The 13917-nt window shown below is 42.1% G+C and overlaps 1 protein-coding gene across 1 annotated transcript in view; it reads right to left on the reverse strand.

The window, feature by feature from the left end:
• STAB2 (stabilin 2) overlaps positions 1-13917 on the reverse strand; it is a 78639-nt gene that overhangs the window by 7684 nt on the left and 57038 nt on the right. Inside the window, exons 44-61 of the mRNA XM_042890149.1 lie at positions 13614-13685; positions 11489-11608; positions 10889-10936; positions 10178-10261; positions 9953-10099; positions 9447-9578; positions 9029-9088; positions 8029-8205; positions 7856-7945; positions 6908-7054; positions 5776-5832; positions 5270-5393; positions 4813-4962; positions 2890-2994; positions 2386-2493; positions 1759-1952; positions 617-758; positions 133-266 (exon numbers count right to left, since the gene is read on the reverse strand). Of these exons, the coding sequence (XP_042746083.1) occupies positions 133-266; positions 617-758; positions 1759-1952; positions 2386-2493; positions 2890-2994; positions 4813-4962; positions 5270-5393; positions 5776-5832; positions 6908-7054; positions 7856-7945; positions 8029-8205; positions 9029-9088; positions 9447-9578; positions 9953-10099; positions 10178-10261; positions 10889-10936; positions 11489-11608; positions 13614-13685 (2091 nt within the window). The remainder of the gene's footprint in view (positions 1-132; positions 267-616; positions 759-1758; positions 1953-2385; positions 2494-2889; positions 2995-4812; positions 4963-5269; positions 5394-5775; positions 5833-6907; positions 7055-7855; positions 7946-8028; positions 8206-9028; positions 9089-9446; positions 9579-9952; positions 10100-10177; positions 10262-10888; positions 10937-11488; positions 11609-13613; positions 13686-13917) is intronic.

Genomic DNA, 13917 nt, shown 5'->3' on the forward strand with positions numbered 1-13917 from the left:
GGGCTGGCAGAAGGGAAGAAAGGTTAGAACACAAAATTTATTGGCACAGAGCAACCCCCTTGCTCCTCCTTCTCCATTTACACCATGGCTAAATCCACACTGGGGACTCCTCCTGCAGCGAGCTTACATCACCTTCTGTGCATACAGCAGCTGGTTGTATGTGGCGACAGTGGCTGACTCATTGGCACAGGCTTCCTTTGCCTTCTCGTAAGTCATCTTGTACTGCCCCTGGGGGGACCGTAAATGGAAAACTCCAACTGTCGTGTCTGCAGAGAGAGAGAGGGACCAGCTCTTACTGATGGGGCTTCCATTTCTGCATTAAAAATCAACTGTGCAATAGGGAATATTGGTAACTTTTATGAAATATAGTTAGGACAGACAGGGAATCATGGGTAACATTTCTACCTGGAATGCCTTCATCTGTTGGTTCATAAACCCAGTATTGCGAAAGTATTTAATGTTCTGAGCTGAGTTGTACTTACATCTCATTGTTTCCAGTGGATATAGGTAGAGGACTGGGGATCTTACAAACACAGGGATCCAGGCCAGACCCACTGACATCAGTGCAGTGACACGGGGACAAGGACCTTTCTGTCCCATGGTGTGCCATCCTCACCTTGGAAGTGGAGATCGGTGCAGTCTGCATCAGGGTGGCACTGCCCATTGTTCTGCAAGCAGCGGTCAAGAGGAAGCTGCATCACTGAGCAGTTCAGCCCATCACCAATGTAGTTGTTTTTACAGTCGCACTTGCGTTTGTCCTGGTTGGGGGGAGAATAAAAAAAGCCAAGGCAAGTATTTCACTGACATAAAAGTGGTATTTCACACAGCATACTGAACTGTTGGAAAAATGTCACTTGAGACAGCCAGGAATGGGCAAACAGAAAAGTTGCTACTAACAACCATGATTCAACAGACTGCAAACTGTCACACTGTTGTTTCTTCTTTTAGGCAAAACATTTATGCACATACCTAGGTGTTTTGCTAAATAAATGCCAAGGCATAATTCCATCCACAAAGCTAATAATGTGTGTTGGGGAATTATATGACATGTAATTAAGACAAACGGATTACACACCAATCAAAATTACATCTAAATGGCAGCATGGAAACATGAAAGGAATTTAGCAGTCCACTGATCATAATAAATTGGGAACTATAAACCGAGGAAGCTGACACAACCAGGGACTGTGATGGTTAGCAGCTGGAATGGATTAACAGTGAGGCTTTTCTAGATAGTTCCTGGAAGACACATCAGGCAAACCACCAAAATGGAACAGATAGATGATCCCAAAAGCACCAAGACAAATGCTGGATCAAATCTCTGCCACGAGTTTTCCTCAAGCTTTGATCTTTCATGCCAAGAATCATGTGGCTGCAGGAGCTATCTAAGGGTATGATCAACCAAAAAGTGATGTTATTCTCCCAACTGTCCCCAAGTTTAGACACCAATATACACACAGTTTCATGCTGCCAAACTTCTATTGCAAATAGGGATAGCCAAGAAGGGAGAGCTACAAAACAGGACAGACAAACTACGCATGCAAAACATTCTATTTACTGTAGCACCCTTTTCCTCGGCCCTCATCTGAAATGATGCCAAAATGGACATGGAAAGTAGACTGGTGTCACATAATAATTGTTCTGGGAAACAGGGGGCTCTGAGAAGCAGAGAGTATGATCCATCTGGGAAGGAGACTTCTTGGCACCGGGAAGAAGTGTCTCAGACTTCCCTATGAAGACAGAAATCATTTAACTTACAGGCCCTATGACAGTGCAGATAGCATGTTCATGGCAGCCTCCATTGAACCCATCGGCACAAGGGTTTATAGGAAGGCATGTGAAGCCGTCTCCTTTGTATCCCTTCTGACAGTTGCAGAAGATCTTCACCCCAATCTGTGTGCAGTTGGCTGCTTTGTGGCACCCACCATTGTTTTGTTTGCAGAGGTCTGCAGCTGCACAAGGAAAAAAAATGCATGAGTAATGTTTGCTTTTAAAGGGTTTGTTCCTCTCAAAGGCAAGCCCCCTTCAGTTTGTTCTTCTAAGGCACATTAAAAATACTAGAACATCTCTTTGGGTAAAAATACTATTTGAGTTTCCTGAGGCACTCCTGCAGTTGCAGAATAGCTATCCCTTAGGGCTCTGAAGCGCTTGGCAGACATCCTTGCTTTAAGAGACATAGCACCAACACCCGGAGATTCTGCTTTGCCTCTTAGCAGCCCAGAAGAGCTGCCTTTAGGGGACTCTGCTCCATCCAAGGTGAATTTGGTGGATGCGAGAAACCTGACTTGAAAGTGACTGTTACTGCAGTGATGCTAGTGGAGAGCTACTTTACCTAGAGCCAGTGAAAGAGATCCTGAAAGTGCAATACTGTGAGAGGGAGCTCACCTGTGCATGTGATTCCATCCCCATTGTAAAGTGGCTTGCACTGGCAAGTGTTGTTCTCCATGCAGACAGCGTTGGCAGAGCAGCTTGGTGAACACACTGGTGGCAAAGCTGTGGGGAAGGCAAAACAGCTGGGATGTAGATGGTATTTGCATTGCAATACTCTTGCTTCATATAGACAGGAACACCCTCATACCCTCAAGTCTTGCTAACAGAAAAACTTGTACAATTTTTTTATGACTGATTAACTCTTCGATAGTACCTTCCAGGGAGGGAAGCACTCATATGCCCATCTCATGCAGGGGAAACAGGGAGGTGAAAGGATTTGCTCATAATCTGAAGCAGCATTAGGGATGCTGCTTTTGGAACTTCCTTAGTCTCCAGCGAGAGCTTCTGGCATTATCAGCATTTTTTCACTCTCGTCTATGCACTCTCAATTCTGTTGAGTTGTGAATGCTGTCAGCACCTATCTCCAAGTAACAGAGTGCAGGGAGCAGAGGCAAATACCCAGCTTATTTTCACAGAGCCGGCCAGTCCATCCTGTCTCACAGAAACATCGTCCTGTCCCTGAATATCCTTCCTCACACTGCCCGTTGTTCTTGCATTCACAGGCTGCAAAGGAAACACATAAAGATCATTTACAGAGTCGTTGCTGTGAAAGCAGAAGATATTTCCATAGAGAAGCCTTCCTTAGACTCCCAGTTTAGGTACATTATTACCTAGAAATAACTTTGCTAAGTTTGACCTCACAGTTTTTCACCATGAGTTGAGTTATGCAGAGGACCTGATTGCCCAGGGTGATTGGACAGCCTCTGTTCTTAGAGGTTCTCAAGTCCTTTCAGTTCCACTCTGAACTGCATGGTCTGAGCTTAGAGCTGACTCTGCTTTGGGCACAAGTTGGACTCAAGACCTCTTGACATCCCTTGCAACATGAATTATCACGTGATCTCACAGCTGTAGAACTAGCATTAGTTTAATGTGCATTTGAAAATGAATATTGTCCTGCATAGCGATAGCAGTAGAAAACCTCCCACAGAACTACAGCAGGAAGGAGCTAATGGCTGAGGTGAAGACTCAGCCTGAGCCTGTCCTAATAAGCAACAGCTTCAAGTTGTAGGGAAGGCCTCAGCTGGACAGCAATGTGGCCTGAGGGAAGAAGGAGTTTGGTTGCTGTTCAGGAGAAGGTCGGTCTGATTAAGAAAGTCAAACATGAGGTAAGTAAGCTATGCTGCAAAATATGGATAAGTTACACGTAATGCCTTTTTTAGGTTTTATGTATTTTTGCTTATGGCTTCCTTTTATTTATGGCATGTTACCCATTGTGCCCTAGAGGTTCCTCTAATCTGTAGATGATGTTTTTCTCTGCTCTTTTGGTGCTATAATAACTTATATACTGAGTCTGTCTTAAAAAATTATTGATAGCTCTCTGTTTTATGCAATGAAGAACCAGCCTTTTTTGTCTCATTTCACTTTCTCAAATATTCTTGTTTAAAGAGGGTAATGACGTGAGATTTGGTCAGACTTTGATTCTGTGAGAACCTGTTTCTGCTGTAAAGGAATTTCACCCTTTGGCTTTCTTCCATTTAGTTTGGTTACCTGATTCTTACTCAACATAAGTACATATTGAAAAGAAGTGTCTGTAAGACTTTTTTTTTCCTGCTAAGTGTCACAGTTTGAGTTTCAGAAAAGCAATTCTCATAGAGTTTGTGTTACAATATGCTGTAAGATGGATAAGCTGGCGACGTGAGTATTCCTGAGCAAGATGTGTTACTTTAATCCTAAAGATATCCAGCTTCTAACCTCAAACCCTGTGTGTCTTGTGAGTGCTGCAGGTATACACAGTTAGAATGGAAGTGTTAATATCAAAACTTCTAATCTGAAGGCTTCATGTTGGGAAAACATTTAAGTTTAAGGGATGTTGTTGATCCTGTTTTCATCTAAGTTACATTTTAAACCACAGCCAAGTAGATATATGAGCAGTTTCTTGTCTGCTGTCCCTCTTCATAAACTGATTTCAACTCAGTGTCCTTTTCCTTCTCTTTTGCAAAAGCAGTGCATGGCCTTGGCCTCCTATGATCCTTGAGGAGCCGTTGTGCTAACTAAAATACTGACCAGTCCTCTATGAGAATGAGAGGGAAAGCAGTACTGTAGTTGATACACCTTGATGACTGAGGCTCTGATTCCATTCCATGTCACCTATATACCATGCAAAAGTAGGAGGTCTGCACAGAAAACTAAGAACACCTCTGTCTTCACTGCCTTTTCCTCCCTTTTGAGACCTTGCATCATCCCTCTGCATGAGGAGATGTTCAAGAGAAATGCTAGTGTTGAAAGGAGGAAGCATTTTTTTTTGTTGCTCAAAACCACATCATAGACAAAATGGTTCAGACTGGAGGTGGGCAGTAGTATGGAAATGAAACACAGACATACGCCTGCAGCTGGAGCCATATCTGCCTGGCAAGCACAGCTCACACGAAGTCCCGTTGAAGCCACTGTAGCAGTGGCACTCTCCTGTGCCAGTGTAGCCATCGTCACAGTAGCCATGGCTATTGCATGGAGTCTCTGGACCCCCTGGGCAAGCTGAAAGGTCAAAAAAAAAAAAAGGAAATGAGAGGATAATAATTAAAAAAGTGGATATTGAGCTCAAGCGCATCCTTATCCATTGCCACTGTTCATTATTAATTGTTTTGAAAAATCTTGAACAAAAATAATGCCTGTAAATGAATCTGCTCGGGTTTGTACAAGCAGCTATGACAGCTTTGACAGCAAATTTCATGCTCTGAGATCCCCGAGGTGCTTTTACAAATCATGTCAGAAAGGTGCTGTGCACCCTTCCAGCCTCAGAAGGTGCAGGCCTTCCTGTCTTTCTCACTGGGTGCTGCCCTACCTTGGCAGTCGGGCCCGAAGTACCCCTTGCAGCACTTGGCTGTGTGGATGACCATGGAGCAGTTCCTACGGCAGCCATCCCTCCGTAGCCCATAGGAATCATAAGTGCACCGGTAGATCCCCTCCTGGGCATCGTGCATGGCAGTGCAGAGAGGTAAAAAACACAGGAAGATGAGTGCTATGTGGAGATTTGATTATTTTTTAATCATCGTTTCTGATATGCATTGAATTAAAATAGGATGTAAGAAGCCTCATACATTTTTCCCATACAGCTTGCTAAGCTTGGCTATTGAGGCAGGGACTGATCAGAAGCACTTGCTACAAGAGATGCCATGTGAGACCAACAGTCTTCCCATGCCCAGCATGCCTTTAGACAGCTTTATGTTATCATATAAGACAACAGTTGAGTTTTCCCTCTTTTTGCCAAGCAACTTATTCCAGTTTGTGTGTGTGAAGTACAGAGATGAGCAAGTTAGGCTGCTTAAATGCAAGACTTCAATGCATTACCTTTGGTTTTGTCCCTGGAGGGCATTTGGCACCACTGAAGCAGCTAGCACAGTACCCCTGTTGTACAAAATGGAAAGGAAAATAAGCATACTGGCAACAAAAGAGTATTTTGAGTAGATAAAAAGTGTCTGTTTTGTGTGAGCAGAAAAGAATGTGGGTTTATCATGCTTGAAACAGAATATAGCTTTGGAGAAAGGAGAGAACAACAAAATAGTTGCATTGATTTATTGCCATGAAATGCAAGAAACGAATGTTTGCCCAAGAAGAAATCTACTCCTGATCTAAACAAGGAAGAAAATGAGATGGTGGATATTCTTTAAAAAAAATATTCACATGGGGTGCATAAGATCTGGGTGTATAATTTGAAGTACTGGTAATTGGTTACTTCTTGGGAAGCAGAGGCATTCTGAGAGAATGACATCCATTTCAATTAACAAAATAAGGAAAAAAGAGGTAACTGAAGTGGGTGAACTATGCAAAGTTGTTGGTTTCCTGACTGAAATATGAATTCCAAGAAGTTTTTAGAATGATTACATGAAATTTAATTTACTTCTAAGTGATTTTTTTAACATGTTTTGAATTACGCTAGAGTAAATTTCGTCTTTAAACTATTTTAAAATGTTTTAGTTTGGAAATAATGAAATTAACAGGAGTTTCAGAAGCAAAAATCACAATCTGGGGATCAAAGGTGGATGCAAAGGTGCCCAAGCCTAACAGGAAATTTGTGTTTCATCACCTTTACTTTGCCCTCTTCCAGCACCAAATGCCCACTCTCAGAAAAATGCCACCAGTGGCATGTGCTGCGAACATCTGAAGATCGGTGGGTTTCAAAACTTCCTGACTGTAGGACATGTTGAAGTTCATGGAATAAACTTCATCCACGCTAACTGCGTCAGCTTAGGTGTGTTGAGTGTAATTTCTATGAAAGCAAGAAATATGAGAGGCCAAGAGCCTGTCTCCAACAAGTGTGATAGAAACAAAGCACAGGTGAAGGCAACCTGAAGTGATGGAACCTAATCTCGCTAGTGCCAAAGCTGCTCAGAGCATTGACCCATGTCCTTCTGCAGGCAGGGTTTGGCCCATGGGCTGTGTCTTTGGTAAATGATAGTATGGCAGAAACAGATGGACTAACCATGATGTCCACGGTGAAGAAGCTGTCACAGCGGCCCCCCAGGCTGGGGTCCATCAGCAGGCAGTCTATGCCATAGGCAATGCCCCCGTCAAACTCCAGCTGCCGCTGCACAATCTTGCACTGTCTGTCATTCAGGAAAAGTGTGCCCTGAGGGAGGAGATGGGGAGAGAGTGTGACAAATGGTGAGGCAGTTTTCTGTGGGGCCAGACTGGATCCAGATTCTGAATAGGAATCAGGGAGGATTCTCTCCTTTAGGAATGCTCCTGATGTGCAATGGTGTGTCAAGCTGTCCTGTAGGTAATGTTGATGCCTGCAGGCTCTTGAAACCACATTAACTTCTTTTCCTAGGGCTCACAGTGCTAAAATCTCACTGTTGGGAAGATCTTTTTCATTTCCTCTAGTGGACTGGCCTACATCAAGTGCGTTTTGGCTTGTCCACATTTTCAGAGGCATATGCTTGTCAGAGAACATGCGAGTACGATCTGATATGTTTGCAGAGAAAAAATGCTGCTGTTTTGGCTTAATGGGTTGCATACATACCTACAATCTTATTCTGTAAGCAATTACAAACCAGAGTTTGCACCCAGATGATGTATTTACAAGGTTTCTGCCAAAGCCAGGTTCATCCTAATAGTTTGTATTTCATTTTAGGAGAAGTTAGTGTGCTAGTATTTATCTTTTCAGGTTACTGAGAGCTGTTTTGAAGAAATAGCATCTTACAGGAGAGAAAATGACAGCTTTGAAAAACTCTTACAAACCAACTAGCATGCTGAAAGGAGTAGGGTGGATGCACCAGTTTTGTGGCTGTTGACGTGGACTGACAACAAGCAATTGAGTTTTGGTGTCACTAATCATTTCTAGGCTCTTTACACAGGCACAGCAGGGCTTATATGAGCTGATTCCGTGGCAGAGGTAAGGGGTGAAGGTGCTGGCATGGAAAATACTTACAATTTCTTTGTTATCCCCGCAGCTAATGCTGAGGTTGGAGCCCTGCAGAGTCTTCAGCAAGGTGGAGCGGGGGAGTTGGTAGGCTAATATCTGAGAAAGAAGCAAAGAGATGTGTGTGTTCAGTCTCACTTGTTTCAACCTAGGCAACGCTCCTAAAAAAGCATAGGTCTCACCTCAGCATTGCGGACAATGTGGAATTTGAGATACTGCACCAGTTTGTCCGTGTTGGACTTCTTGAAGAGGAAATCCTGCTGCTCCTGGGGCAGACTGCGGATAGCTGTGTCCGTGGGCCAGAAGAGTGTCACAGGTTTATGAATGGGATCATTGATCAGCCCAAGCAATTTGTTTTTCTGCAACATGCAAAATACTTTTCTGCATGCATGTAATTAATGCTCTCTCTAAAACAATGTTGACCCTATAAGGTGAATACTGGTATAACTGGGATGCAGTGGTTACTGGTTTGCAAATGTTGCGACTTTGAAAACTACTGCTGAGTTACCCAAGTTGAGCTATATGACCCAATTCTCTGAAGTGTTTCAGCTGTCCACCAAAACTCAGGCTATGAGCCCAGATAAGGGGTGAAAGACATATTTGGTTTGAACGCTGGTCATATGATCTGACTTACTACAGGACAGAGCTGAGCTAGGAGATGAAAGCTGGCTGAAAGTTTTTGGCTCCACTGAGGAGCACCTTGTCAGTGTATATAATCAATAGATATCAAGATGTTATAATCAATAGATATAATTGTATAATCAATAGATATCAAGATGTTATAATCACAATATAATCAAGAGAGTTAGGCAAAGTAGACAACGATAACAAAAAGAGAATAAGTGGAAGAGCTTACCCTTCAGCTAGGCTCACCACAAAACACCAAGAGAGGGGATCTCCAGAAGAGATCCTTCCCACTGGGAGCCAGCTCTTAAATAGGTCTAGGAGGGGTGCAGCCTGGCTCCACCCCTTCCTGCAGCACAGGTGAATTGCCTTCACCTGTGCTCCTCTGGCTGACTCATGGCTCGTCTCAGGTGATCAATCACAGGTTCAGGCCGTGACTCAGCAGTTCCCATACACAGTGATGTTGTGTGCCATGTCTGTGCCTTTATTTTTATTAAAAAAAAAAAAAACAAACATTTTAAACATGTTCCTAATGGCTGCTGACTCTTGTGCACTTACCTCTAGCAAATTGCTGAACAGGACATATCCATTTTTGGCTGCAACCATTTCAAGGCTTTCCTACAAAGAAAGCAGTAGCCAGTAGATTAATGTAATAAATACATTATAAATGTATTTAAAACACAGATACTGTCTTGTTTCCCCTTTAAGTGTTATTGCTTTTTTTGTTTTGTTTTGTTTTGTGTTTTGTTACGAAAGCCATTGAAGAAGCCCCGAGCAAAAGTCCTCTTACACTATTCTTAGCATGAACGTACTTCCTGAATGAATTTAAAATATAGCATTTAACTTCGTGGGCAGTGTCAAACTGTTTTTATGGAAGGTCTTCTTAGTATCACTACTTTATGTAACGCTTGCATAGTAACAACAGTTAGGTAATATAAAAGCCCCATAGTTGAGAATAACCATGAGCTGCACTTACCCTCTTAGAGCCTGGGGGGAAATCCTGAATGTGTGATGGGACCAGGATTTGGTTTATGACATGAATCACGCCATTTGTACCAACAGTGTCACTGGATATAATTTCAGCTTTATTGTTCAAATACAGAGAGTTCTGAAAAGGCAATTAAAAATATTTTCTGTGGGCTCTTGTTGGATGGTGAGGCTGCTGCCAAATTTCTTTGATATGGTGTCTTTATGTGCAACAAGTAGTGGTTTTAATAAATTACCCCTTGCAAGCATGGAAAACAGTGGAACCAAACCCCAGAGTTGTAAGGTAGAGGAACTCTCAAAGCAAGGTTGACACAACTCCAGTGTTAACATGGCATATAAGTACTGCACATTTTGGCTAAATAGACACTTTTTTGATTTTTTTTTAATACTACATTTATTCTTATGCATCGGAGAAGGTAGGGAAACATTCCATTTTTGAAAAAGGCTGAATGAACCCAGCCTGTTCAGACCCATACCTCTTCTTCACCATGTTACCTGAACATAGCTGATCTGTATGGCGTCCCCCTGCAGAGAAGTGATGTTTGTGAGCGTTGTCAGGTCACTGTACAACAGGCTGGCACAGCCCACTATATGGTACCTGAGGATTTGAGCCATCACCCCTTTGGCAAGCCATCCCCTCACCTGCAACAGAATGCAGAGGAATTGAGAAGCAGCTGAGCAAGGTGGCTCCATCTGAAAACTCACAGCCTTCTTACTCACCCTCTGGTCGCTATTTAAAACTTTTGTGTGAGGTATGAACACAGTGAAAGGGCCTGGGCCAGCAGTATCTCTGATGGACAAGGCCTGTCAGATTGGATAGGATAAAAGCAGTACAGAGTCATTAGTTTGCAATGATCACCAGTAATCTCAAATAAGCAGAGAGCTCTGCTGAAGTGGAATGAATTCATCCATCTACCATGGCAACAGAACTGAAGCTAGAATATAAGTCTGACTAGTTGGCCAATATATGTGAACCTGTGCTGTCCTGAGCTTGTGGGTAAACAATTGCTCCTGACATACACTGGAAAGCAATGACAACTGGTAATGCACACCAGCATCCTGTGATGTTTCAGACATCTGGAGACGGTATAGCAAAATGAAAATGCTGCTGTGGTGGTAGAAGATTGATATTCACTCACACCAGAATTTGTGAGAGAAGTACTGGAAAGTTTTATACTGAACTGGTGGAAAAATGCAGTTTTATGCCTGGTAAGGAAGCCTAACATTTCCCAGGGATGCTAGGGATTCTATAGCAGTTAATAGTTTAAATCAGAGCATCTCTGATGTTAATGGCTTGCGATCTGAACCCAGTACCAATTATATCCAAGGATTTTGGTCAAGGACTTTGGTACACATCAGATCCCTGCCTGTTCCCCTCTGCACATCCTGAGGCAAAACAAACAAACAAAAAAAAGCCAGCGCTTTTCTTACCTCTAAATGAAAATAAAACTTAGATGTGTTGAAGTTCCTGAGAAGTTCCTGCAATCAAGAACATTGACTTTGTAACAATGCTGCAAATCTGGAGCAATGTGCATGGAATGCAACTAATTGCAGCACTTGAAAAAAAGGAAACTTCTAGCTTAGAGTTAATGCTGCCATTGCCCCTCTTCTATTCTTGCCTTGTTCTATAAAATAACAGGATTCTTTGAAACTTGAAACTACCAGTAGTAATGTGCTAGTGCTGCACTATCAATCCATCAGTGTAGTGGTTTTCTCTTGAAGCTCTGTTATCAGTAAGAGATCCCATAAGACAAAAACTAGCTTGTCAGTACTGGAAGGCTGCACTGCTGTGGATGTACAGTGTATTATACCCATTTTTTGTTTTCTTGTTGTTATCTAGCAATACCCAATTCTTGGATTAGGTTAATTGCGAATTCTGGGTGAGGGTTACCAACTTATAAAAAAAATTTAAAAAATAAAGGCATGTTTATAGATAAGTATATATCTATAAATATATGTTTATAGATAAGTTTTGTATTCAATAGCTATGTGAAGAACAAGAAGGGACAGCAAATGTATGCAATACTTTACCCTGTGGATGTTGCCTCGGCATTTAAATCCATCTCCAATGTAGTTTGGTTTGCAGGTACAGGTTCGTTCTGTTAGCTCGGTGTCTTTACAGATGGCAAATTCACTGCATCCTCCGTTATTCTTGTAAGATCAAAATTTAAAGTATTTCTTTGTTTCCAGGTGTAATAAAACAATTCTAGTTTATCATTTTTATTCCCATGCATATACATTAGGAGGATTTAATTCAAAGTGGCTTTTAGAAACCAGATCTTACTGGCACTTATTACTATGTATTTGTTCTTGCAAACAAGAAGGAATATTTAACGCACCTAAGAAATCACATGACTCTCCTTTTATCCAGATAATGCGCTTTGGAAGCGGAGGTGCACCCCAGCACTGCTTACCCTCTGGGAAACTCTGAGCTGAGGGATTCACAGCTTTGACCCATCACGAGACTGTGCTCCCCACTTAGTACCTCAGGTTGCAGTAAAGATTTTATCCTGGACTTGACAGCAAATCAGGAAAAAATGAAGCTGTCTTGTTTTCTTTTGTGTGCTTGTTTTGTCCTTCTCAGTACTGCTTATCCTTTGCCATGGGCAAAGTAGTGGAACATCCTTTGGGATCCTTCGGGATCTCTCAGTGGGGCTGGCCATAAGTAGTAAGTTTGGATACGCTTGCTCTTTTTATTTTGCTAGCTGTAGGCAGACTGTTGGCAATCTTGGATTTGCCATAGCTACTCATGAAGTTTTGCTGCAGAGAGGTTTGGCCGTATTGGAGCTCGGTTAGTCTCTGGTCTGACAGTAACAAATCTCAAGGCTATTTTTTTTTTAAATGGCAGGATTAGTAATGTGGAAGTTGCTAGAACATGGCACAGAAAAAAGCATAGGACAATGACTCATAATTTCAAGCTATTCATCCTGTAGCTTATGTCTTTGTTCTTGCTCTTTCATCTCAGCAACCTTTCTAGGTTAGAGAAAACTTGCTGACAGGCAGGGAGCATAAGAATTATTGTCGCTGTGCTCAGTACACAAAGAATTAATGTGTATGGGAGACTGGGTATGTCCTTGCTGCAGCCTGCCAAGAGGCAGTGCAATGCAGCTTGTGCAGAGAACTGCATTGCTTGCAAATACATGGCTTGCAGTGGTTGCATGAAATGGAAGTGGCCTCAGGTGAAGGTTGGGAAGGGAAATGCCATGGGAAGGTCTGGGTTGCATTTTGTAAAGGCTAAGAAGGAAAGTAGTTTGTCCTGAGAAGACGCTCTTATTTATTTTTATTTATTTTTAAGCCTGCATGGCTCTGGTCTTTGCTTCATGGGAGTTTTGCCCCAGCTGAGCAAGTAGGCTGGGACCTCCACTGGGAACTTCTACTCCAATCAGTTCTCCAAACAACTGTTTACCCCAGTATGGATTTGACTAGTAAACATCCAACAACGGTGAGGACTTAATGCTCTGATTTGGCAATCGACACTTCAGCCTAAGAAGGGTATATGTTTGTTCTCACCTGATCATTCCTCTCAATTAGGCCACCCACATGGACTCCCATATCACACCAGGGTGTTTAGTGGCTGGAGAATATTGAAAATAAATGGTGGATTTGACCTCCTGTAGATTCCTTTTGCTTCTCAATCACCTTGCTCCTGGAACAGCTACAGCCTACCTACTGAGCATCCCCATTATATATATATGTATATGTATTTTATTGCAGGTAACCTGTAATAGTTCACACCGAGTTTTTCCTCGTAATAGCTAAAATGTTGGTTAGACCTTTGGGACACGAGCCCTAATTTAGCTAGTGGCTTTTTATAGGAATTCCATCATCTACTGAGAAGACATGATTTACATGCTACCATTACAGTCTAGGATCTGTGTCTCTAGATCTGATTTAAAGTTGTTTTTAAGACTCAGTGATGAGTCCAGGCACTTGTATTATGTCCAGGCTGTGGTCCAGGAAAAACTTTCACTGCATATTTTGTTTCCAAAATAGTGACAGTATGAAAGCAAGTAGTGAAGTAAGAACGTTTAAAAATTAAATAAGTTAATGTGATTTCTAAGCATGAAAGGGCTGGTTTACCTATCTAACTTATACCAAACCTCAAAGTGTAATGCTCATAGCAAGATCTTAAATACTCTCTCCATGTATTACTTACTTGTGAACATAGATTGATATATGTGCATCTTTTACCATCTCCAGAGTATCCCTTCAAGCAATTGCAGACTGCCTACAGAGGAAGAATAGGAAACATGCATACACGGGGTTGTTAGATTTTTCAGCAAGTTTACATTTAATTTTCTTTCCTTTGTTTGTTTGTCTGTTTGCTTGTTTGCCAGGTTAACATTTATGCTAAATGGGAATAACTCATTTCCTAGTGAGATGGTTTACAACTCATTAAACAAAAAGTACTTCACCTGTCTTGCAGCAGTTCCTCAGTTCTGAGCTACCACAGACTAAGG

The sequence above is a fragment of the Lagopus leucura genome, unplaced genomic scaffold, assembly GCF_019238085.1.
Source record: "Lagopus leucura isolate 7727_CA_CO unplaced genomic scaffold, USGS_WTPT01 Super-Scaffold_100159, whole genome shotgun sequence".
Classification (NCBI taxonomy): Eukaryota; Metazoa; Chordata; class Aves; order Galliformes; family Phasianidae; genus Lagopus; species Lagopus leucura.